The sequence below is a fragment of the Pongo abelii genome, chromosome 9, assembly GCF_028885655.2.
Source record: "Pongo abelii isolate AG06213 chromosome 9, NHGRI_mPonAbe1-v2.0_pri, whole genome shotgun sequence".
NCBI classification, from domain to species: Eukaryota; Metazoa; Chordata; class Mammalia; order Primates; family Hominidae; genus Pongo; species Pongo abelii.
Window position 1 is genome coordinate 14507591 of NC_071994.2, and position 27407 is coordinate 14534997.

Consider the following 27407-nt stretch of genomic DNA (forward strand, 5'->3'; position numbering starts at 1 on the left):
AGAAAATACAGTTTATCTTTACATTTCTATGCCAAAGATAATTGACACATTTGGTGGCCTTTTCTATGCCTTACTCACTTCAACATACATCATTCACCATAATTTTTCATTTATATTAAAATTTTGATCTAATTATTATTAAAATTGGTACTTACGTTTGACCAATTGTATGTAGTTGCATTTAATGCAAAAGTTGCAATCTCAGTGCTTAATAGAATTATACCAAGTGTAGTCACACAAATAGTTATGCTGTTCATTACAATTGCTAAAGTAAGCTGTAATAGACATACAAAGAAAAATTGGTTATGGACAGCATAAACAGATGTTGCTGAAGCAATCAGTCTGTCCTACTGGCTAGAACATTCAAGTTAAAGTTTTAAAAAATCTGACTTTCTTTGATCGTCACAGAGGTTGATATCAGGACTCCACCTCAAATTTGTCTAGGAGCTAGTAGGATAATTTTTTTTTCAGAGGGAATATTTATTTGTTCATTAATTATACAATGCCTACAATGTAATAAACCTCAGGTTTCTACTCAAGGAGCTTTTAATCTAATGGGGGAGACATAATTACAAGCACAATTTCATTTAATAAAATTTCATTTAATAAAGTTGAATACATTTAATACAGGTCATGTATTAATACATGTATGTATTAGTCATGTATAAATAATGCATTTAATACATGACGTACTAAATGATGAATAATCTAGCATACTGTGATTAGGATTTTCAATTTTAGCTTTGTGAATATCTAGAACTATGCTGCTGGAGTTGTCAACTAAAAAGATTCATCCTTAGTTCAAAGTCAGATTGTGGTATGCTTAGAGTGCCTCTGCACACTTATCCTATGTCCATTAATGAGGATAGAGAGGCTTATGAACCAGGATCACCTAAGAAGGTATCTATGTTCCTAAAAATTCTAATAAATTATTTATAGAATTAAGTGTACAACATTATTATTTTTGGAGAGTCCCACTTCCGGCATAAGAATGGGAGGAACTCTGAACCAGCTCCCCAGCCAAATTTGTAAAAATTATTTCAAAAATCTTAATCATTTAAAACCTCTGTACTCTGTAAACCTTTTTAATGGAATATAGCAAATAAAGGAACATTTATTCAAGAAAATCTACTCAGTAAACGCTGTAAGAGTTTCTGGTATGGTATCTGAACCAAGACCTGAACCCTCCCTCCCTACTCTCAGATCAGCAAGACCACTCTAGTTTGGAATAGCCAAAAACACGGGGCTCCCTTTCCTCAAAGATCCCAGTCAGAGTGCTATACTATCTTCTCAGGAGGGGTAGGCCATCTAATTAGCCTTTCTGGTCCTGCCCAAATAATTATGCTGAAGCTAAGTACCAAGTGAATGCAGCCAAGAGATGGGTGATCTCTTCTACCTAGCTTTTACTCATGGGATGGAGACTCTATCTTAGATGTGGCACTACTGAGAATACTGGGCTCTAATTGACCTTTTTCTGGCTTTGGGGTAAGGGTTTCACATCATGAGATGCAAGTTGAGAGGAACTGGGGCTTCTGTCCCCTCCCCCATTCACCAAACCCTTATCTCTTAAAGAGAAAGACTCCATTGTCCCTGCCCACTTCCTCACCCCTGCACCAGATCCTTAGCTGAGAGATTTTGGGAGAGAAATATGCTATAGAATAGAAATCTCCACTCTGTTCCCAAAGGAGGTGACTTCATTTATAGCATGTGGAGAAGTTTAGGCTTACAAGTACTCTCAAAAACAGTGAAAGTTGTGGTAAAAGGCACTTGGTAGGTGTTCACAGATACATTTTAGATACAGGCTAAACTGTAGGCCCATGAGTTTCCCAGAGAGAAATGGGAAAAAGGAAAGCTACGAAAAGCCCTTTTGGAGTCGGAACAAATCTCAAACACCGATTTTGGGAGCTATCCCCTCAAAGGAGCTCAAATTTGTTTGGGTTATTCTGTGAAGCAGTTTTTGCCTCAGAACAACCAGCAAGCACTAGTAGAGCTTAACAGCTGGGTATGGTTAGGGAAAGAGACAAAGAGAGCCTTTCCAAGATAAATGTCATCCCAGGGTGACTGTGGGCATCACAAGCCTGCACCCTATAAGGGGCAACGTCAGAGCTTAACAGTGAGGAGGGAGAAATAGACTTCACTGAAACAACCCAGACAGTTTTTTTCTAATCAAGTAAATAACAATAAGTCCTGGTGTGGGGGATGAGTACCCAGAGTTGCTATAATGTATTATCTAAAATGCCCAGTTTCCAACAAAACAATTATATAATAGGCAACAATATAAAACAGGCAATGAAACAGTCAAGTTTGACCCATAGATGATATAAACTGTAGGCAACAAAAACTGTGAGAGACCAGATATAATATTTAATAAACAAATGTTTCAAAATAGTCATTATAAAGATGTTTGAGCACTTAAGTGAGCCACGATTAAGGAAGTAAAGGAAGGTGTGATAACAATATTGCATCAAATAGAGAATATCAATAAAGATATATAAATCATTTTTAAAACACCAAATGGAAATTCTGGAGTTGAAAATTATAACAGCTAAAATAAAAAATTCATTAGAGTGGCACAACAGTAGATTTGAAGTGGCAGAAGAAAGAATTAGTGAATTTCAAGATAGATTGATAGAGATTATGCAACCTGAAAGACAGAGAGAAAAGTGAATGAAGAAATATGAATAGAGACTTAGAGAGATGTGAAATACCATTAAGGACAACAACATATACATAATGAAAGTACCAGACAAGCAGAGAAAGAGAAAGAAGCAGAAAATATATTCAAAGAAATAATGCCTGAAAACTTTCCACATTTATTCAAAGCCATTAATCTATACCCCGTAGGAATCTCAACAAATCCCAAGGAAGAAACTCACAAAGAAATCCACAAGTAGACATATCACAGAAAAATGCTGAAAGCCAACAAAGAGAAAATCTCGAAAGCAGCAAGAGAAAAATGACTTGAGACGTACAAGGGAACTCCAATAAGATTAACAGCTGACTTCTAATCAGAAACACTGAAATCCAGAAGGTAGTGGAATAACAAATTCAAAGGGTTCAAAGAAAAAAAAAAACCTGTCAACCAAGAATCCTACTTCTAGCAAAGCTATCTTTCAAAAATGAAAACAAGAAAAAGACATTTGCAGATGAACAAAATCTGAAAGAATTTGTTGCTAGCATGACTTACAAAAAATACTAAACAAAATTCTTCAGACTGAAAGCAAGTGACTACAGATAGTAATTTGAATCTCATGAAAATATAAAGATCACTGACAAAAGAAGATTATACAAATATAAAAGAAAGTGTAAATGCAAATTTATCCGCTTTCTTCTACTAACTTATTTAAAAAGCAATAATATGAAACAATATGTATATAATGTATTGTTGGGTCTATAACATAGGGAAATGCAATATATTTGCCAATAACAGCAAAAGTGGGGGGAGGGGAGCAAATGTATTTTAAGCTAAGGAATTTACTCTAGATGTTAAACTTGAACCCACAGGAACAAATGAGGAGAACAAGAAATTATAAATAAAAAATTTATCATAAATAATAAATTGTAATGGTAAATAAATGGTAAATAACAAAAGCTGTAAATGTATACTTGTTCCTTTTCTTCTCTTTGCTTCTTTAAAAGAGATAGAATTATATAAAGTAATAATGATAATGTTATCTTGTGTTTGTAACATTCAGAGATGTAATACATCAATAATATCACATAAAGAGGTATTGAAATAGAGCTATATAGGGATAATGTTTCTATATTTCACCAGAATTAAATTAGTATAAATATGATGCAGATTTTGATAAGTTAAAATATGATGAGCCTTAGAGCGACAGTTAATGAAATAATTGAAATATACAGTAAAAAATTATTAAAAATTAAAATATTACATTAGAAAATATCCACTTAGCAAAAAAATAAAGCAGTCAAGGCAGAATAGAGAAACAAAAAACATAAAACATGGAGAAAAAGTAAAATGTCAAATGCAAACCTAACTATTTCAATATAAGATTAAATGTGAATTAATAAAACCATTCAATCAAAGGCAGAGATTGTCAGACTGGATACAAAAACCACATCCAACTATGTGCTGTCTATGGGAGACACACTTTAGATTCAAAGACACAAAAAGAATGAAAACAAAAAAACAGAAAAATATTTGTAATCCAAAGAACAAACACAAGAAAGCTACAATGGCTATACTAATACCAGACAAAATAAAATGTTGGCCAGGCACGGTGGCTCACGCCTGTAATCCCAGCACTTTGGGAGGCCGAGGTGGGTGGATCATGAGGTCAGGAGATGGAGACCATCCTGGCTAACACGGTGAAACCCTGTCTCTACTAAAAATACAAAAAATTAGCTGGGCGTGGTGGTGGGTGCCTGTGGTCCCAGCTACTCGGGAGGCTGAGGCAGGAGAATGGTGTGAACCCAGGAGGCAGAACTGGCAGTGAGCAGAGATCGCACCACTGCACTCCAGCCTGGGTGACAGAGTGAGACTCTGTCTCAAAAAAAAAAAAAAAGTGCTACTAGAGATAGAGAGGAACATTTTATAATGGTGAAAGGTCAGCTCATCAGGAAGATAAGAATTATAAACATACATTTTCTAAGAACAGAGGCTTGAAATACACAAAGCAGAACCAGACAGAAACAAAGAAAGAAATAGACAATTTAACAATCGTAGTTAAGGACTTCAATGACCCACTTTTAATGATGAGTAGAGCAACAAGGCAGAACATAAACAAGGAAATAGAAGATTTGAACAACGTTATAAACCAACTAGACCTAACAGACATCTGTAGAACATTTCACCCAACAACAGAAGAATACATGGTTTTCTGAACTGCACATGGGACATTCTTTGGAATAGACCGGAGTTTAGGGCATAACACATTTTAATAAATTTAAAAGGCTAGAAATAGTAAAGTATTTTCTCTAAGTACAATGGAACAAAATTAAAATTAATAACAGAAATTTGGGAAACCCCAAATATGTGGAAATTAACAACACACTCCTAAATAACCAAGGGATTAAAGAAGAAATAAAAAGAAAATTAGAAAATACTTTGAGATGAATGAAAATGAAGATACAGCATATCAATCAATACTTATAGGATGCAGACAAATTAGTGTTTAGATAGAAATTTATAGCTGTAAATGCCTATACTAAAAAAGAAGAAGGACCCCAAATCAAAAACCTAACTTTCCATCTTAAGATAATGAAAATAAAAAAAAAAATCAAACCTGAAGAAAGCAGAAGGAAATAAAGTAGTAAAGATTAAAGCAAAAATTATTTACAAGCAAAATAGAAAAACAATAGATAAAATCAATGGACACAAAAGTTGATTCTTTGAAAGATGAACAAAATTGAAAAGCCTTTAATGAGACTAAAGAAAAATAGAGAAGTCTCAAATTAGTACAATCAGAAATGAATGTGGAAACATTACTACAAACCTTATAGAAATAAATGTGATTATAAAAGGATACTATGAGCAATTATATGCCAACAAATTAGATAACCTGCTGAAACATGCAAACTATTAAAACTGACTAAGGAAGAAATAGAAAATCTTAATAGACTATAAAAAATTAAGATATTTATATTTATAATCAAATCTTCTATGAAGAAAAGTGCAGACCCAGATTACTTCAGTGGTGACTTCTACCAAATATTTAAAGAATCACCTTCTTCACAAACTCTCCTAAGAATAGAAGAGGAGGGAACACTTCCTAACTCATTCTATGAGGCCACTATTACCCTGAGATCAAAATCAGACTAATGCATCACAACAAAAGAAAACTAAAAACCATGATCTCTTATGAACATGGACACAAAAATCTTCAACAAAATGTTAGTAAACTTAATACAGCAACACAGAAAAAGAAATATGCAGGCATACCTTGGAGATTCAGGCCACTGCAATAAAATGAATATTTTAATAAAGTAACAGATGAATTTTTTAGTTTCCCAATGCATATAAAAGTTAGGCTGGCTGGGTGCAGTGGCTCACGCCTGTAATCCCAGCACTTTGGGAGGCCGAGGCAGGTGGATCACAAGGTCAGGAGATCAAGACCATCCTGGCTGACACAGCGAAACCCCGTCTCTACTAAAAATACAAAAAAATTAGCCGGGCGTGGTGGCAGGTGCCTGTAATCCCAGCTACTTGGGAGGCTGAGGCAGGAGAATGGCATGAACCCGGGAGATGGAGCTTGCAGTGAGCCGAGATTGTGCCACTGCACTCCAGCCTGGGGAACACAGAGAGACTCCGCCTAAAAAAAAAAAAAGTTATGCTACAGTTTACAGTTTATTGTAGGCTATTAAGTGTGCAAGTGTGCAATAGCTTTATGTCTAAAAATGTACTTAATTTAAGAATATTTTATTGCTAAAAAAAAGCTAATGATCACCTAAGCCTCAGTGAGTTGTAATGTGTTGGCTGGTGGAGGGTCTTGCCTTGATGTTGCTGGCTGCTGACTGATCAGGGTGGTGTTTACTGAAGGTTGGGGTGCCTGTGGCAATTTCTTAAGATTAGATAACAGGAAGTTTGCTGCACCCATCAACTCTTCTTTTCCCAAAAGTTTCCTCTGTTGTATGCAATGTTTTTTGATAGCATTTTATCCACCATAAAACTTCTTCTAAAATTGGAATCAGTCCTCTCAAACCTTGACGGTGCTTTATCAACTATGCTTATGTAATATTCTAAATTCTTCACTGTCATTTCAGCAATGTTCATAGCATCTTCACTGGAGTAGAATCCACCTGAAGAAAGCACTTTCTTTACTCATCCATAAGAAGCAACTCTTTATCCATTAAAGTTTTATCAGGAGATTACAGCAATTCAGTCACATCCTATTTCCATCCCATCTGCAGTGATTTCCTCCAGCGAGGTCTTGAACCCCTCAAAGTTATTCATGAGAGGTAGTATCAACTTTTTCCAAAGTCCTGCTAATGTTGCTATCTTGACCTCCTCGTGTATGTCATTAATGCTCTTAATGTCATCTAGAATGGCGAATCTTCCAGAAGCTCTTCAATTTACTTTGCCGAGATCTATCAGAGGAATCACTAGCTATGACAGCTGTAGTCTTACAAAATGTATTTCTTAAATAACAAGACTTGAAAGTACAAATTACTCCTTGATTCATCCCTGGAAATTGGATGTTATGTTAACTGACATGAAAACACAACATTAATCTTATACATCTCCACTAGAGCTCTTGTGTGACCAGGTGCACTGTCAATGAGCAGTAATATTTTAAAAGGAAGCTTTTTTCCCTGAGCAGTAGTTCTTAATATTGAACTTAAAATATTCTGTAAATCATGCTGTAAACAGATGTGCTGTTATCCATGCTTTCTTATGCCATTTACAGACCATAAGCAGAGTAGATTAATTCTTAAGGGCCCTAGAATTTTCAGAATAGTAAATGAGCATTAGCTTCAACTTACAGTCATCAGAGGCATTAGCCTCTAACAAGAGAGTCAGCCTGTCCTTTGAAGCTTTGAGCCCAACCATTGTCTGTTTGTCTCTAGCTGGGAAAGTCCTATAAGACGTCTTCTTCCAATATAAGGCTGTTTTATCTACATTGAAAATCTGTTGTTTAATACAGCCACCTTCATCAATTATTTTAGCTAGATCTTCTGGATAACTTGCTACAGCTCCTACATTATTACTTGCTGTTTCACCTTGTATTTTTATGTTATGGAGACAACTTCTTTCCTTAAACCTCATGAATCAACCTTGCTAGCTTCAAACTCTTCTTCTGAAGCTTCTTCATCTCTCTCGGTCTTCACTGAATTGAAAAGAGCCAATTAGGGCCTTTCTAGGGATTAGGCTTTGGCTTAAGAGAATGCTGTAGTTGGTTTGATCTATCCAGACCACTAAAACTTTCTCCACATCAGCAACAAGCTTGTTTTGTTTTCCTATCATTTGTGTGTTAACTCAAGCAGCACTTTTAATTTCCTTCAAGAATTTTTCCCTTACATTCACACCTATGTTAATGGTTGGGTGCAAGAGGATTAACTTTGGCCTGTCTCAGCTTTCTATATGCCTTCCTCATAAGCTTAATCATTTATAACTTTGGACAAGAGAGAGATGTGTGGCTCTTCTTTTCACTTAACACTTAGAGGCCATTGTATGGTTATTAATTGGCCTAATTTCAATGTTGTATCTCAGAAAATAGAGAAGCCCAAGGAGATGGAGAGAGACAAGGGTAAGGATGGTTGGTAGAGCAGTCAGAACGCACATATTTATCAATTAAATTTGTTATCTTATATAGACACAGTTTATGGTATGCCAAAACAATAACAATGTTAATATCAAAGGTCACCGATCACAGATCACTATGACAAATATAATAATCATAAAGGTCACTGATCACAGATCACCATGACAAATATAATAATCATAAAAAATTTGAAATATTGTGAGAATTACCAAAAGGTGACACGGAGACATGAAGTGAGCACGTGATGTTGAAGAAACAGCTTTGCTTGATGCAGTGTCATTATAAACCTTCAGTTAGTAAAAAACCTCATTATCTGTGAGGTGCAATAAAGCAAAGCACAATAAAATGAGGTATGCTTGTACACTGTAAGCAAGTGTGATTTATTCCACAAATGCAAGGTTGGTTTTATCTTATACAATTAATTTCATATGCCATATCAATAAAATAGAAAAACACACATATGATCATCTCAATTGATATAGACAAAGCATTTGGTGAAAATCCTTCACTGTTTTATGATAAAAACACTCAAAATACTGGGAATAGATGGGATCTTTCTCAACCTGATAAGGAGCATCTGATAAAAATCCACACCTAACACAACTATTGGCGAAAGACTCAATGCTTTCATGAGGAATAAGACAGTGAGATATGCTTTCATTATATCTATTCAACCTTGTAATAGAAGTTCTAACCAGGGCAGTTTGGCAGTAAAGAAAATCCAAAAGGCATTCAGAGGGTCCAGTTTTATTATTCTGTATATGGATGGCCAGTGATCCCAGCACCATTATTGAATAGGGACTCCTTACCCCATTGTTTATTTTTGTTGACTTTGTTGAATACCAGTTGGTGTGGGTGTGCAGATTTATTTCTGAATAAACTATAGAAATAAAACAATATCTATTCACATATTCTTAAAAAAATTCAACTTTCATTTTAGATTCAGGGGGCACATGTACAGGTGTTATTTGGGTGCATTTTATAATGCTGAGGTTTGGGGTATGATTGATCCCATCACCCAGTTAGTACCCAAGAGGTAGTTTTTAAAACTTTCTTCCCTCCTGCCTTCCCCCTGTAGCATTCATCAATGTCTATTTTCTTATCTTTATGTACATATGTACCCAACGTTTTGCTCTCACTTATTATAACTCCACTAGCATTTGGTTTTCTGTTTCTGCGTTAATTCAGCTAGGACAATGGCCTCCAGCTGCATCCATATTGCTGCAAAGGACATGACTTCACTCTTTTTTATGGCTGTGTAGTATTCCATGGTATGTGTATATATATATATATATCACATTTTCTTTACTCAATTCACCATTGATGGGCACCTGGATTTATCCCATGTCCTTGCTATTGTGAATAGTTCTGTGATGTACATGTAAATGCATATGCCTTTTTGGTAAAATGATTTATTTTCCTTTGGGTGTATATGCAGTAATGGGATTGCTGGGTCAAGTGGTAGTTTTACTTTTAGTTCTTTAGAAATTTCCAGATGCTTTCCATAGGGACTGAGCTAATTTACTTTTCCACCAATAGTGTATAAGTGTTCCCTTTGTCCTCATTCTCACCAACATCTATTTTTTGACTTTTTAGTAATAGCCATTCTGACTGGTGTGAGATGGTATCTCATTTGGTTTTGGTTTACATTTTCCTGACAATTAGTGATATTAAGCATTTTTCATGTTTGTTGGCTGCTTGTATGTCTTCTTTTTAAGAAGTGACTGTTCATGTCATTTGCCCACTTTTTAATTTGGTTATTTGTCTTTTGCTTGTTGAATTGTTTAAGTTACTTATAGATTCTGAGTATTCGTCCTTTGTAGGATGTATAGTTTGCAAATATTTTCTCCCATTCTGCAGGCTGTCTGTTTAGTTTAATAGTTTCTTTTTTTTTGCTGTGCAGAAAGTCTTTAGTTTAATTAGGTCCCATTTGTCAATTTTTGTTTTTGTTGCAATTGCTTTTGAGGGTTCGGTTTTATTATTCTGTATATGGATGGCCAGTTATCCCAGCACCATTACTGAATGGGGAATCCTTACCCAATTGCTTATTTTTGTTGACTTTGTTGAATATAAGTTGGTTTTGGGTGTGCAGATGTATTTCCAAATTCTCTGTTTGGTTCCACTGATCTATGTGCCAGTTTTTGCACTAGTACCATGCTGCTTTAGTTACTATACCCTTGTAGTATACTTTGAAGTCAGGTAATGTGGATGCTTCTGGCTTTATTCTTTTTGCTTAAGATTGCTTTTGCCATTTGGGTTCTTTTTTGATTCCATATGAATTTTAGAAATACTTTTTCTAATTCTGCTAAAAATGATAATTGGTGATTTGATAGAAATAGCATTGAATCTGTAGATTGCTTTGGGCAGTATGGCCATTTTAATTATTTTGATTCTTCTAATCCATGAGTATAAAATGTTTTTCCATTTGTTTGTGTCATATATGATTTCTTTAAGCAATATTTTGTATTAACTAGTTTTCCTTGTAGAGATCTTTCACCTTCTTGGTTAGATGTATTTCTAGATATTTTATTACTTTTGTGGCTATTGTAAATGCAATTGCATTTTTGATTTGACTCTCAGCTTGAATGTTATGGTGTATAGAAATGTTTAGTCATAAAAAGAATAAAGTACTGATATATGCTACAACATGAGTGAACTTTTACAACAATATATTGAGTGAAATAAGCCAGTTAACAAGAGATTACATATTATGTGATTCATTTTTAATGAAATGTCTGGAGTAGGAAAATAAATGGAGACCCTGTGTGGATTAGTGGTTGCCTAAGGTTGGGGAGAATGGGAAGTTGGGGATGAGAGTGATAGCCAAGGGGTACAGAGTTGCTTTTTGAGGTGACGAAGATGTTTTTGAATGGACTGTGTTAATAATTGTACATATCAGTGAATATACTAAAAACTATTGAGTTGTATGCTTAAAAAAAGAATCAATTAAGATAATACTTAAATAGACAGCTAAAGACTTTCCCAGGTTTACATGAAAATAAATATATATGTTTTCAGAAAAAAGTTCCTGAACTCAAATATCTGCACCCCAAAAGGGAGTCACTTAATGCACATTATTTGAAAAAACAATTTAAAAATTATGGTACAAAAGACATATATTCTGGTGGGGCACAGTGGCTAATGACTGTAATTCCAGCATTTTGGGACGCTGAAGTGGGTAGATCACTTGAGGTCAGGAGTTCGAGACCAGCCTGGCCAACATGATGAAACACCGTCTCCACTAAAAATACAAAAATTAGCAGGGCGTGGTGGTGGGTGCCTGTAGTCCCAGCTACTTGGGAGGCTGAGTTGGGAGGATTGCTTGTACCTGGGAGGCGGAGGTTGCAGTGAGCTGAGATTGCACCACTGCACTCCAGCCTGGGTAACAGAGCAAGATTCTGTCTCAAAAAACAAACAAACAAGCAAAAAACAAACAAAAAAAACTCAAACAAAAACATATATTCTACATTTATTTTCTGCTTTAACTTGAAAACATGAATAAGATATAATATTTTACTCTTTAGAACATGATTAAACCAAGAAACTTTTCAAGTAAAAAAATTATTGTTTTCTCCTCTTTTTTCTATTTTTCATGTTGGAGTGCCCTAGGGCTCAGTTCTTGTTTCTCTTTTCGTCTTTGTTGTGTTCTTTCCATTGGAGATCTCAGCAAGACTCCTGGCTTTAAATATCTTCATGTCTAAGATTCTCAGTTGAATCCATCCAAATGCTCAAGACAAAACCATGGCAGCCCTTATTACGTTTTCTTTTTTTCATCACACCTATCACCTTCTAACATACCATATTATTTCCCTGTTTGTCCTGTTTATTGTTATTGCTTTTATCCTGCTATTAGAATGTAAGCTCCCTAAGGGTAATAAATTTTCATCTGTTTGTTCACTGATGCATCCTACACACATAGAACATGCCTGACACGCAGCAAATTATATATATACACACACACACACACACACACATATATATATATATGTATAGATAGATTGATTGATTGAGGTGGAGTGGGGAGATGGAAAAAAAAGGGCAGAAGACAGAGTGATGGGGATTAGGGAGAGAGTTACAAAGGGATCTAGGTCGTGACTGGAACTTGGAAATTACAATCATAATCTTCCCCCACCAATCCTCAAGTAAAAAAACCCAAAACTTTTTGTGAGTTTTTGTGAAAATCAGTCAAGGGGCTGAGTTTATTCACACCTGTTTCTTTGGGTGTTGTGGAGCAAATTTGGGACAGTATGCACCAATACAGAAACTAAACTATGCGAATGCCAGTTCTGGGAGTTTACAAAATCACATGGGGGCTTTATGGGCTTTGATGTCATCTGTACTTATATCTCTGGGGATGTAAGGTTTTCCGTGGAAAAGCAACACAAGATGACTTCTAAGTCACATGTTCACTCTGCTTGCAAACAAATTACAAAAAAAAAAAAAAACCTTAGAAAAAGGACTAGAATGAAAAATGATATTAACAGTGGCTACCTTGGGAATAGAAGTTAAAAAAAGTGTAATAGCTTAATGCCCATAATTATAGCTTCCAATCTGGGGCTGAGAAAAATGGCCTCTGATACCACTCTGACCGCCTCCTGAGTAGCTGGGATTACAGACGTGCGCCATCACACCCAGCTAATTTTTGTATTTTTAGTAGAGACGGGGTTTCACCATGTTGACCAGGCTGGTCTCGAACTCCCGACTTCAGCTGATCCGCCTGCCTTTGGCTTCCCAAAGGACTGAGATTATAGGCATGAGCCACCATGTGTAGCCCCAGGTACTGTTCTTTATGCTTACTTACTAATTTAATCCTCACAGCAACTCTTTGAGGTAGTTACTATTATTAACCACATTTTATTTTTTAGATGAGCAGAGTGAGGCACAGAGTAAAGTAATTTGCTCAGGGTTACACAGGCACTAGTAAGGCAGTCAGAATTGGAAAATTCAGGCCATCTGCCTCCAGAGCTGTGATCCTAATCACAAGGGGGCTGTGGGAGGCAGGAGGGAAGTTCTAAAAGCAAAAGGACCATCCTTTTTGTTAGATGTGTTGTCATGATATCTGGTTTGCGTTCTAACTGATGTTTCCTAGACCTGGTTTTGCTGAAGGCAATTCTCTTTTCACACATTATTTTCTCTTATCCATTCTCCTTAACTAGACACTAATTTTCTAATCTTATCCTAATTACATTTCTTCCCTTCCCAACGCTTTGACTCTCAGGGTCGAAGTTTTATTTGGTGGCTAGGTCTAGTGGCTCATGTCTATAATCCCTGCACTTTTGGAGACCAAGGCAGGAGTATGCCTTGAGGCCAGGAGTTCAAAACCAGCCTGGGAAACATAGCAAGACCCTTATCTCTGCAAAAAATGAAAAAATTAACCAGGTGTGGTGGCACACACCTGAAGTCCCAGCTATTTGGGAGGCTGAGGCTGGAGGATCACTTGAGCCCAGGAGCTCCAGGTTGCATTGAGCTGTGATCACCCACTGCACACCAGCCTGGGTGACAGAGTAAGACCTTGTCTTGAGTTTTATTTGGTTATGTATGCTCGTTGAGATAGCTTGAAATGATTTATTTCATGGAAACTCTCACGTCTGTCTCTGTATACAATATTATTGCTCACACTGTATCCTCCTCCAACACTCATGCACAGAGGATGCACTGGAGGATATCTTTACAAAAATTAAATATTTTTTTTTCATTTAAACATTTGGAAAAGTTTTTTTTTCCCCAAAAAAGTTGGCCCAGCAGTAATTTCTTTTTTTGTTTGTTTGCACCAAGTAACATTTTAATCTTTAGAGTTGCTCCAAATATTCTGACATACCTTATATCTTGTAACAGGCTTCTGTATTACACTACTGGATCCTGAGTTGATGAACTGGGGATAGAAATAAGCATTTATAAACACACAATGCCTTATGATAATCCCCTCAATAGCTTCTTTCCCTAGAGCCAGTGGCATTCCTAATATCCAAAGTAGCACTGAATGAATTTCTGAAGAAAGTGATTTTAACATGAAAAACCCCCTTCGATGTCTGTAGTGACTGCTAGTACAATTTCTAAAGCATAGATTCACTCTTTCTCTATTATAGGGATGAAAAATGTTTTAAAGTCTCTGGTCATTAATGAGACCTTTGCATAGGTGATGGGACTTAGGGAGCTCACAATGATTTTATGAGGACAAGTTGTAGGCACTTCACTTGTTTTAATTGTCATTTATTGATCCCTTGAAGTGAATTATTAGAAAATATTTCCTAGTGGCTAGTGTCATGGCTCTCACTTGCAAGAAGTACGTTTCTCCCATAATGTTATAAAAAAAATTTCATCAGTGGGAACAGTTTCAGAAAACATTAGATCTGAAGATTTATAGGTTGCCTTCCACAAATATCATACCCTAAGTGCTATCATCACCTTCTGGCACTAATTGAAAGGATTGTTGTTTCTGGTATACCAAGAATTAATTTTTTTCCAGTAAATCATATACCTGTCTTCAATCTGCCTGCAGCAATAACAAAAGATGATTCAAACATACTAAGAAGGGGACTGGGGATCCTTCAGCCCAGGAAAATGAAATCCTGTCATGAAGGCAGAATCATCTTAGCTTGTGTTTGTTTGTTTTTACCTCTGACACTTTATTGCTGTGTCACTCTGTGAGAGTCACTTAAGTTCTCCAAGCCTCAGTTTCCCTGTTTGTCAAATGGCGATGAACGATAGCTATCTCATGGGGTTGTTGTGGCAATTAAGGTAAAATGAACTTGAAGTGCCTTTTGGAGGTGCCTGATACACAATAGATATAAAATCGAATAATTATTATCTACGGCTAAATATCTGTCATATGCTCCTCTTCCATATCTTGGGCTGAGGATTCTTTCTAGATGATTTGCAATAGGTGATTCATTGTATTATTTTAGTTTAAATGATTTGTCTTTATTACATACACTCTTTCCAGAAAGTTCTCAGTGTTGGTAAATGTCTTCTTCCACTTGAGGACTCCCACTATAGGAAAGCCTTAGAGAAAATAATGTCTTTTATCCAGAGCAAAGATCACCAGGCCCTTCTCTGGGTGAAATGACTGTACAGGGATGCCTCAGAGGCCTTTTCACAAAGCAAAAGGGACTGGGTTATACTAAATCTTCTCTCCCTTGAAGCCCTGTTTTTGGTTGAAAAGTACAAAGTTGTGGGTAAGGAGGTAATAAAACTCTCTTCTATGGAGAAATTTAACCTTGGGTAAACTTTCTGCTTCTGTAATTGGGCGTGCCCTTGGTGGGAATTTTGGCAACTGCTACCATGGAATTATTATAATACCCTTATTCAAAACATCTACTTTAGAAATCTCTGCTTAATTTCCCCAAATTCCTCCTGTGCCCCTAGGTCTCCTTTTTTTCCCTCTCTTTCTGTATACAATCTCTCCAAAAATTGCCTCTGTAGCCCCAGGCATTAAGCTAAGGCCTTTGGATTTTTCACTCTGCAAAAGATAAGCCTTATAGTTACCCAAATAGCCAGTCTCTTTATTATTCTTCAAGCATACTCCTTTAATATATTTTCCTTATAGGCACCTCACCCTCTCAAGAAAATTATTAAAACATGCAACAAACATAAGGCATTTCTAAGTCTGTCACACAAAAATGGGCTCCTTTAAGTTAGAGATTGGGTCTTTAGCCCATTTCTAGACACCTGAATTCAGTAGAAAAAAATAAATGAATTGAAAGCAATAATACCATGGTTTACTCACAAAAAATGATGACAAAAATGAGTAAATTACTACAGCAATTATAGGGATAGGACCAGAACCACTTGAATCCTCTCTTAGCAAAATCCAATGAATCCAGAGAGTTCCCAGTGCACTGTGAATCAGGCCAATCATTATTTGCACAGCCTGTGAGAAGAGAGAGCCAACATTATTACTCAAATCAAATCTATCACAGATGATTACAGTTTGGGTGACTGAGAGGTTAGGAGAATGTTTGCTTTACCCTGGTACTTCTGAAGCAGTAGTGAAAGAATTATGTGTCAGAGAGAAAGCAGGCTGAGTAGAGAAACGGCAGCCACAGTTAGGTGGTGCAGTCTCCTCATGTATTTAAACAGGGAGTATTTGCTTTTGTTTCATAGCAACCTTTAGAGATAACTAATATTTATTTTTCTAGTTGGTTCTAGTTAAGTAAAAAGCAGAGGCCTATTTGTTTGGCCCAGGACACACAACAAAAGGAGAGCTGTTGGCTCTGAGGACCCTTAAGGTTCTTCTTGATATTTGTCTCCGTCCCATGGTTGGTTCTCTGAGGCCAGCTCCAGCCTGTAGACTCAGCTCTTGTTCTCCACTGCGAATCCCAAATAGGAAATTTTGATCTTGCCTTACTTCCCTCATCCTCTCTTGTTTGTGACTTGGACCTCAGTTTCTCTCTGCTCTGCCTGCTCCTGCAACCAGTGCTGACCTTTGTAACCAATCTGGATCACAGCTCTAGACCTTGTTCAAAAAACAGGCAAGCAGGCCCTCTGGTGACTCCTGGTTTTCTATAGCTCTTATGTGAAGTGGTTCTCTGGGGCCTGCTTGGAGCTGGGCTGTATTCTCCAGCCGGAGTAGAGCCACCTGCACACACCAGTGACTAGGATATGTGCAACCACCGAAGGGGCCGTATTGGAGATTAAAACCCAACATCACCTGCCCTGCAACTAGTTTGCCCCCTGGTGCCCATTCTTTCTCTCTCATCCATTTAGGTAGTTTTAAGTGAATTAAAGCTACTTCAATCAGATTACCTTAAAATTCATGTTCATAGGGAATATATGGGTTTCTGTTCTGGTATTGAGATTATGTAAAAGTATTATCCAGAGTTCTTCAGAGAAACAGACCCTATATATTTTATATATACATATATGTGTGTATAATATATATTATATGTTAGTAAAAGGAAAATAAATCTCAGGACCTTATCTTCACAGGTATGGGACAAAGGACAGAACTCAAAGTCATCCCTTCGCTCACCTGAGACAAATGCATATCTGATTGCTTCCTCTACCCTATGTTTATTTTATCTTATGTAAAAATGCAGATTTATTGGACTAGCCAAATGTATATGTAACTATTCCTGTATCCCCCTCTCATGTGTAAATTGTGTATTCAGGGAATGGCTGATGAAACACTCAAGAGGATGCAACTGCTTGCCTCTTATCTAGTCGCACCGTTTAAAAAATTTCTTCCTCTTTCCTCAATACCTGCACTTTTGCCTTTGAATACTGAGGTCTCCAGACCCTTTTCAGAAAAAGTATGGGTCACAATTTTCCCCGTGGTTCTGGGTTCTTTCTCAGGCATGTCCTTAACCTTGGCAAACAAACATCTTGAAATGATTTAGACTTGCCTCAGTCGTTTTGATTTACTATGTATCTGTACATGTACTCTGTAAATTTTGGCTGGCAAGTCCAAAATTTATAGTGTGGGCCAGCAGGCTGGAGATACGGAAGAGCTGATGGTGCAGATGAAGCTTGAAGGCAGTCTTCTGGAAAATTCCTCTTGCTCCATGAGGGGAGGGATGAGGGAAATGGAGGGGGGAAGGTCAGCCTTTTGTTTCACTCAGACCTTCAACTGATGGAATAAAATCTACCCACATTATGAAGGGCAATCTGCTTTACTCAAAGACCAGTGACTTAAATGTTAATGTCATCCACAAACACCCTCACAGGAACAGCCAGAATAATGTTTGAACAACTATCTAGGCACATTTTGACAGAGATAAGTTGACACATAAAATTACCCATCACAAGTCAGCTTCGTGTCCACTTAGCAGTCCACTTACACATCTTGTGAAACCATACTTAATCTCCAAAGAAAGATATACTTTTGCCTAACAGCTGTCATGAATACAACAAAAAATGCACTAACACTTTTCCAGAAGAGGATGCAAAATTCTTGAGTGACGTTTACTCTTCTGTTGAAATACCACAACTTAAAAACTATATCATAAAGACAACACATCTTATGTTACATGATAAGGGGATAAGAGAGGGAAGAAAACAAAGGTATGTAATATACACAAACATGTTCATAACAAAATAAGGAAAAATACTCATGACAATTACAGTCCTTATTTCTGTAACTGGCCACATGGCTATAGCTGGTATTTATAATTATTTTCTCCCACTACCCATTCCATATTTCCTTTGCTTTCAGCAAGCACCTCAGCAGGCTGTGATTATTTACTTGGTGGGTTGACCCAAACCATCACTCCTGAAGAGTCTGGGCCATCAGTAGTCCTGTTCTAATTGAGTTGTTGTAGTTTTCCATTGACCTTAATCACAGGACATGGTAATATGGAGATGCCCTAGGGGGCTTCCTGTATTACTAATATATACTTCCTTAACTGTGAAGAAATAGGCCAAATTTCTTCATGGTAGTCAGTATCTATAAACCCTTCTAGCACAATAACTCCCTTCTTCGCCAACTGATTCAGAGATAAAAAGTCCAAAATGGCTAGTTGGGAGTCCTAACTTCCAGTTCAATGAAATCATTATTATGTCTCCTGGTAGAAGCATTCTTCCATTGGAATAAAGACATCTGACAAGCAGAGTATAAGGTTTCAGGACAGGAAACAAATTTTTACTAGTAGTTAACTATGGGTAATAGCGAGTGGTGTCACTCGCATTTTCACTCCCTGATTTCTGGACCTGTGAATCCTAGCTGTGGGAGAAACACTCTGCTACAGTGAACCTTCCCCCAGTTATGCAGGGTATTGCCAGCTAGCTGGTGCTGTAATTGTCTTCAAAAGTTCATTCCATCATCCTGTCAAACCAGCTGCTTCACAATGGTGGGGAACATGGTAAGACCAGCAAATTACATGAACTTGAGTTTATTGTTGTACTTCATTTGCTCTGAAGTGAGTTCGCTGATCAAAAACAATGCTGTGTGGCATTACCATGGCAATAGATATGGCATTCTGTAAGTCCACGGATGGTAGTTTTTGCAGAGGCATTGAATGCAGGGAAGGTAAAACCATATCCAGAATAAGTATCTATTTCTAGTAAGAAGAAAACACTGCCCTCTCCATGATAGAAATAGTCCAATGTAGTCATTCTGCCACCAGGCTAATCACCCCAGGGAATAGCACCATATCAGGAACCCAGTGTTCATCTCTGCTGCTGGCATTTTGGGCACTTATCAGTGACTGTAGCCAAGTCAGCCTTGGTGAGTGGAAGTCCATGTGGCTGAGCTCATGCATAACCTCCATCCCTGCCACTGCCACCATGGCCACTTTGTTAATGGGCCCATTGGACAATGATGGGGTGGCTGAGGAAAGAGGCTGAGTGGTATCCACAGAACGGGCCATCCTATCTACTTGATTATTAAAATCTTCCTCTGCTGGCTGGGCGTGGTGGCTCACGCCTGTAATCCCAGCACTTTGGGAGGCCGAGGCGGGTGGATTACCTGAAGTCAGGAGTTCAAGACCAGCCTGGCCAACACGGTGAAACCCCGTCTCTACTAAAAATACAAAAATTTGCTGGGCGTGGTGGTGCGCGCCTGTAATCCCAGCTACTTGGGAGGCTGAGGCAGGAGAATCACTTGAACTGGGGAGGCAGAGGTTGCAGTGAGCCCAGATTGCACCACTGCCCTCCAGCCTGGGTGACAAAAAGAGACTCCGTCTCCCCGTCTAAAAAAAAAAAAAAAAAAAGAAATCTTCCTCTGCTGAGGTTGCTCTTTGGTGGACATTAACATGGGACACAAATATCTTTATGTGTTTTGCCTATTCGGAAGTCTATCCACAAACCTGTTCTCCAGACTCCTGTGTCACCACTTTTCTAATCATATTCATTTCAAGTCCCTGACATTCCAGCCACAACACTGGCCACAGCCCATGAATTAGTACACAGTCACACACCCAGCTATTTCTCCTTCCAAGCAAAATATACAATCAGGTGTACTGCTTGAAGCTCTGTCCACTGGGAAGATTTTTCTTCATTATTTTCTTCAGGAATGCCCCCAGAAAGGGGCTATAGTGCTACAGCTGTCTACATTTGGGTTGTGCCTGGGTATAATGCAACCTTGGCTGGTCATGTTTCTTTACCTGACAGGATAACCCAAACCTTTAATCCTGAAGAGTGTGGGCCATTCATAGGCTTGCCTGGATTGAGTTGTTGTAATTTCCCATTGACCTTAATCATGGGGCATGACAGTACTAAGAGACACCCTAAGGGATCTCCTGTATTCCAGACATATTCATTTTTACCTCTATTCATTGTGAAGTAGTGGTCCAATTTACCCTTGGCATCCTGGATTGATCACCCTAGCTAACATCGTTAACTCTCATTTTTGCCTGTTGACTCAGAGGCATGAGGAGCCCAAAGTGGCTGGGGGGCAGCTTTAACTTTGAGTTAAAGAAATCATTGTTGTTGCTCCTGGTAGAAGCACTCTTCTCTCTGGAACTAAGACTTCTATACCAGACATCTTGTTAGTTTGACAAAAATAGAGCATGAAGTCACAGGGACAGGAAGCAAAAATTTTGCTAGTGGGTCACTGGGGTAATGGTGAGTGGTGCCACTCCTGCTTTTATCCCTTGATTCCTGGACTTGTGAATCCTGGCTATGAGAGAAAGGGTACTAGATATTGGATGCTGATTTAGAGCATATACAGGCTTCTAGAGAAACTTGTCCCAGCCCTGTAAAGTACTGTCACCAAGCTGGCACTGTAACTATAACTTCAAAAGGTCATTCCACCATTCTAGTAAGCTGGCTGCTTCAGGATAATGGCAAACATGACAAGACAGTGAATTCCATGAGCATGAGCCCACTGCTAAACTTCTTTGGCTATAAAGTAAATTCCTTGGTCAGAAGCAATGTTGCATGGAATACCATGATGGTGAATAAGGCATTCTGCAAATCCATGGATGGCAGTTTTGACAGAAGAATTGCATACAGGAAAGACAAATCTATGTCCAGAATAAGCATCTTTCAGTAACGACAAAATGCTGCCCCTTTCATGATGGAAGTGGTCCAATATAATCAACCTGCCTCCAAGTAGCACCTTGGGGAATGGTGCCATAGTGGGGGATCAGTGTTGGTCTCTGCTGCTAGCAGATTGGGCCCTCAGTGGTGGCCATATCCAGGTCACCCTTGGTGAGTAGAAGTACATATTGCTGAGCCCATGCATAATCTCCATATCCGTCACCGTGGACACTTTTTCAATGAGCTCAATGGTCAATAACAAGGGCGGCTAGGGAAAAAAGCTAACTAGTGTCCACTCAATGGGTCTTATCCTATCCATTTGATTACTAAAAGCCTCCTCTGCTGAGGTCACCCTTTGGTGAGCATGCATGTGGGACACAAATATCTTCATATCCTTTGCCTACTCAGAGGTCTAGTCACATACCTCTTCTCCATTTTTTTTTCACTAATTTTCCAATCATGTTCCTTCCAAGTCTCTGTGCATCCAAACCATTAGCTGCAGCCCATGAATCAGTATATAATCTCGCATCAGGCCATTTCTCCTTCCAAGAAGAGTTCATAACCAGGTGCACTGCTTGAAGTTCTGCCCATTGAAAAGATGTCCCTTCACCACTGTCCTTCGGGAATGTACCAGAAAGGGGCGGTAAGTGCTATAGCTGTCTACTTTTGGCTTTTGCCTGGATCATGGGGTACTCCTTATGAGGCCGTAAGTGAAGACTGCAAGAGAGAAGGCAACATAGCAGGAGTAGGAACCATGGGCATTTGGGCCACTTCTTCATGTAGTTTACTTGTGCCTTCAGGACCTGCTCAGGCCTGATCATATATGTACCACTTTCATTTGATGATGGAGTGTTGTTGTGCATGCCCAGCCTTATGGCTTAGTGGGTCAGGCAACATCTATTTTATAATGGGCAGATAAGGTTGTATTGTTACTTGATGGACCCTGGTCAAACATTCAGTTTCTACTAAGGCCCAGTTGGAGGCTAAGAGCTGTCTTTCAAAAGCAGAGCAGTTATCTGTGGAACATGGCAGGGCCTTGCTCTAAAATCCCAAGGTCATTCACTGTATCTTATCTATAGAGGCCTCCCTCTCTGTCACTGTTACCTCAAGTGCCATTGAGTTTGTTGAGTCATAAGGCCCCACTGGCAGAGCAGGTTGCACGGCTACCTGGATCTATTTCAGAGCCTTTTCCTATTCTGAGGCCCACTCTAAATTAGCATCTTTTTGTGTCACTTGGTGGATAACCTAGACACTCAAGTGAGGAATGTGTTGCCTCCAAAATTAAAATAGGCCGACTAGGCATTGTGCCTCTTTCTTGGTTCTAGGGGGCATCAGGTGAAACATCTTGGCCTTTAGAACAAATATCTTGTCATGACCCACACCATGAGAGCCCTGGAAATTTTATTGACATAGAAGGATTTACCCTGGGTTTTACTCATCTTTCCCCCCATTCTCTGACATGCAAATGTCTTACCAATAAGTCCATAGTAGTTACTGGTAATTACCATAATGTCATTAATATAATGGACCAATGTGATATCTTGTGGAAGAGAAAGGCAATCAAAATCCCTGCAGGCTGAATTATGACGTAAGTTTGGAGGGTTAATATACTCCTGGGGTAGGACAGTAAAGGTGTATAACTGGCCTTTCCAGATGAAGGCAAACTGTATCTGGTAGGACTTGTAGACAGGGATGGAGAAAAAGGCATCTGCCAGATCAATAGCTGCATACCAGGTACCAGGAGATGTGTTAATTTGCTGAAGCAAGTAAACCAGATATGGTACAGCAGCTGTAACTGGAGTCACCACTTAGTTAAGCTTGCAATAATCCACTGTCCTTCTCCAGGATTCATCTGTCTTCTGCACAGGCCAAACAGGAGAGTTGAATGCAAATGTGGTGGGCATCACCACCTCTGCATCTTTCAAGTTCTTGATGGTGACACTAATCTTTGCATTGTCTCCAGGAATGCAGTATTGGTTTTGAGTTACTATTTTCCTAGGTAGAGGCAGCTCTAAAGGCTTCCATTTATCTTTTCTCACTATACTCCACAGGTTAAGAAACCAATGTAGGGAGTCTGCCAGCTGCAAAGTATGTCTATTCTAATTGTGTATTCTGGAACTGGGGAAATGACCACTGAATGGGTTTGGGGACCAGCTTGACCCACTGTGAGTTAGGCCTGGGCTAAAACTCCATTAATAACCTGCCTTCATAAGCCTCTACTCTAAATGGAGGGCCACAGTGATGGTATGCATCTCCTGGAATCAATGTCAGTTCAGAGCCAGTGTCCAGTACTCCCCAAAAGTTCTGATTATTTCCCTTTCCTCAATGTATAGTTCTGCTGGTAAAAGGCCATAGGTCCCATTGGAGAAGTATGGGAGAAAGATTACCAGTATAAATTTTAGGTAGTATATCAGGGTCCTTTCTTGGTGGGGACATGGCCTACTTTCATTCAATGGGTGTGGATCTGTAAACTGGCTCAAGTCTGGGAATTGATTGAGGGGTCATAATTCTCTGTTTTTATGTTTTGAGGTAGACTTTTGTTCACTTGACCAGAAAGTTTTCTGCTTGTACAGATCAAGTAAGAATTTAGTAGTCTTCCTATCTATTTCATATCTAGGAACACTATGATTAACTACCCAATACCCTAGATCTACAGAAGTCAGACTGTTCTGATTCTTGTTTTGACTCTGCTTTCTGTTGTGCTGACTGCACCCACCTTGCCTTTGATGGTTGAGTGCTGCCATTTGGCATCTGCTACCTCAGAATCTAATTATTCTTCTCACATTTAAGTTTTCCAACGGGCTGACTGCAGTTTGTTCTTCTCTGGAGGCTGTGCCCATTGGAAAACTTAAATGTGAGTAGAATAATTAGATTCTGAGGTAGCAGATGTCAAATGACAGCACTCAACCATCAAAGGCAAGGTGGGTGCAGTTACCACAATAGAAAGCAGAGTCAAAACAAGAATCAGAACAGTCTGACTTCTGTAGATCTATGGTGTTGGCTAGTTAGTCATAACATATTTTTCTCAAGGTATTGGTGAAAAGCATGTCTCTGAACCCTCCTAGTGTGGGTGAGGAGGTTTTACATGACAAATTCACTCTAGCATTCCCATATAAGCCTTTGAATCCCTTTCAGGTAAAACAAGGGAGATCAGGCACCTCATACTCTCTCACTTTAGGTCATCTCTTGATCCATGTTTCAGCTAACCAACCAACCAATCAACCAACGAACAAAACTGTTAGCACCTTTCTTAACTCCTTGAGCTGCAATATTAAAGGCAGAATATGGGCTTAGTGGGCCCATATCAACAAATTCAATCTGATCATATTTTATGTTCCTTCCACCATTATTCCACACCTTTAATATCAATTCCCACACATGTATACACTAGAAAACATAAGCTGTTTTTTTGAGGTATAGTACATTTCCTCATTGATCATACTTTGTACCACAACTTTAGAGTACTTGAGTCTAGTTATAGGCCTAGAAGCAAAGAAGGTTGAAGGTGGGTCCTAAATAGAATTAGTAGTGTCTTGCTGGGCAACTGCCTCAGCAAGACAAGAATTAGTATTGTCTTGCTGGGCAACTGCCTCAGGGGAGGCCATTACTATTTGCTTAAGCAATGCAGAGCTAATTCCCGCAGACAGAGGTGGAAAGGTTAATACTACTGTGGGTAGGGGGGCAGACCACTTCTGTTGGCAAACAAGGCTCATCAGAATTTAGGAGCTTAATGTCCCCAGTTTCATCAAGGTCTTTCCACATATCTCCATCCCAACTTACAGGATCCCATCAAATTATAATTCAGCCAATTGCATGATGAGGAATTGTATTTTATTTCTGACAATTTCAGTCCTGTGGCTGCAGGAGAGAAGATTCTGACCCCAGGGCACACTTAGAAAGTCTTAGGTCATGTATGTGGAGCTGGAGCTGAGAAACTGAATCCCTGAGTTCATCCTTTTCTTTTGTCACTTTGTCCAGCAATGATAAGAGCAACCAACTGAGGTCATTATATTTCTTGGTTTTCCACAAATGTTCAAAAGTATTATGTATAGAGTGACTAAATTTCTTGCCTCTTATAAGTGGTGAATTAGGAGTATCAAATGCATTCATTTTGTGTATATTTATAAAAAGTTCATACCATGAACTATCAGTGCTCTCTGTACTACTGGAAGTAAAGCCCTCTGTACTTTCAGGTCTAACCAGATTAGACAGCTGATTCCAGAAACCCCCAAATCAATTAAGTACACTAATTCTTAAAATTCTGCCCCTCTAGAACCACTCCTAGTACCAAAATCTCTATTAGTCAGGGTTCTCCAGAGAGACAGAACTCAATAGAATGTATACATACATTAGTGAAATTGGCTTATGGAATTGTGGAGACTGAGAAGTCCCATGAGAGGTCATCTGTAAGCTGGAGACCCTGGCATGCTAGTAGCATGGCTCAGTTCAAAAGTTAGAAGACCTCAGAACCAAGGAAGCCAGTGATGTTACTCTCAGTCCAAGGCCAAAGGCCGGAGAACCTGGGGGGGCCACTGGTTTAAGTCCTGGAGTCCAAAGGCCATAGAGCCTGAAGTTGTTGTCAAAAGACAGGAGAAGAAGAGTATGTCCTAGTTCCAGCAGTAAGCTGACATATTTGCCTTTTCTGTTATTGTTCTCTTCAGATTACTAGCAGATTCGATGGTGTCTACCCATATTGAGGATGGATCTTCCCCACCTGGTCCATTCAGACTCACATGCTAGTCTCTCCTGGAAACACTCTTGCAGCAAACACACCCTAAAATAACGCATTATCAGGTTTCTAGGTATTCCTTAATCCAGTCAAGTTGATATCTAAAATTAACCATCACAGATCCTAAACCCTTCATCTTCTCTTAGGTGGTAGATCTCACTGGTAGGTCAATAGGTGGCCAGTAATAGGCCTATACCTTCTCAAACACATTGTCACCACCATCTTCCAGGCCAGATAAGCAGATGAAAAGCAATCAACCTAGACCTAAAACACCACTGTATTGGGAACACCACCAGTTCCCTGCCCTTCCTGTATATGGGGCTTTACTGCATATAGGTATGCCCTGCATTCTGATAGTGTACTGGGTAGGTCTCAACCAGCTGGAGATAATAATACATTTGATACATTGAGAATTTTCCTAGTGCAAGCTTTAATGTTGCTGACTTAAATGCAAATGTGATTCCAGGTCCCACAAATATTGGTGGATAATACAAAAGGGTATAGTATTCTAAGATTGAGGGGAGCTGAGCGGGAGATCAGTGAAGCAGAATGTGACCCACTTGAGCTGAATGTAAGGGGCACATGTTGACAGTACAGTGCCCCAGGGTCTACAGCCTTTTCTGGTTTTAAGCCCATTGCCTGACCTCTTTATGATTGATGAGCTTTGATTCAAACTGTTTACAGACACAGGCAGAAAATGGACCTCTCATATATCAGCAAACTCAGAATGTATTTGTTAGAATCCTGGGTGGGTTGTGGTAATGTTTAACTATTCCAGAATGTTTTTTTGGGGCCATCACATTTGAGTCTAATTAGCTTTAGGCTAGTTATCATCACCTTAGGACACTTTTGTCAATTCTCCTTCCTTTGGGGAAGATATGGTCAGTGTCTTTTCCTTTTTCTATTAGGAAGAAGCAACACTAGTCATTTATTAACCCAAGTAGCACTTAGTCCTTACCCCCATTGCTTTGGTGCCTTCTTTTAGGATAAATCTTCTCGGCATTTTAACAAAGATATTGTATAGCAGTTATAGAGGATGAGTGGACTCCTTTTCTGTAGAGAAATATAGAGAACAAGTAATACTAATTATTATTTTGAGATAAGGCACTTGAAATGGATGCCTGGGATTTTCCCCTACTTAGCAATTCCTTGCAAAAAGCTTTTTGCATCAACCCACTGATACTATTCTCTGCTAAACAGCAATAACTTCCTGGCAAAAACCAAAAGCTACCTCTTAGATTTTATTCTTCTATAATGACCTTTAAGTGAGACTGAGTAGATAACTTTTGATGTAGCTGACCCACTCCCATTATTTTAATCTTTCCTAGAGATGTAAACTGTAACAGAAAAATGTAAAATGTGGTATGGGGTGTAAAAGTGTAGAGGTTTTGTAAGCAAGTGAAATTGAGTTGTCATCAGCTTAAAATAGGTATACCTACAAGATTTTTTATTTAAGCCTCATGGTAAATACAAAAGAAAGCCTATAGCAGCAACCTACAGAATGGGAGAAAATCTTTGCAATCTACCCATCTGAC

At 38.6% G+C, this 27407-nt stretch overlaps 1 protein-coding gene across 16 annotated transcripts in view; it reads right to left on the reverse strand.

The window, feature by feature from the left end:
- The window catches only part of LOC100938589 (membrane-spanning 4-domains subfamily A member 8), a 109649-nt gene that overhangs the window by 11697 nt on the left and 70545 nt on the right, over positions 1 to 27407 (reverse strand). For all 16 annotated transcript variants that reach the window (XR_008511039.1, XR_008511038.1, XR_008511041.1 and 13 more), the window contains 4 exons: positions 26831 to 26925; positions 15952 to 16095; positions 14044 to 14097; positions 156 to 275 (listed from right to left, as the gene is read on the reverse strand). Coding sequence is in view for 10 of the 16 variants with exons in the window: in XM_054524299.1 (XP_054380274.1) it covers positions 156 to 275; positions 14044 to 14097; positions 15952 to 16095; positions 26831 to 26875 (363 nt within the window). In the remaining 6 variants the exon portion in view is untranslated. The remainder of the gene's footprint in view (positions 1 to 155; positions 276 to 14043; positions 14098 to 15951; positions 16096 to 26830; positions 26926 to 27407) is intronic.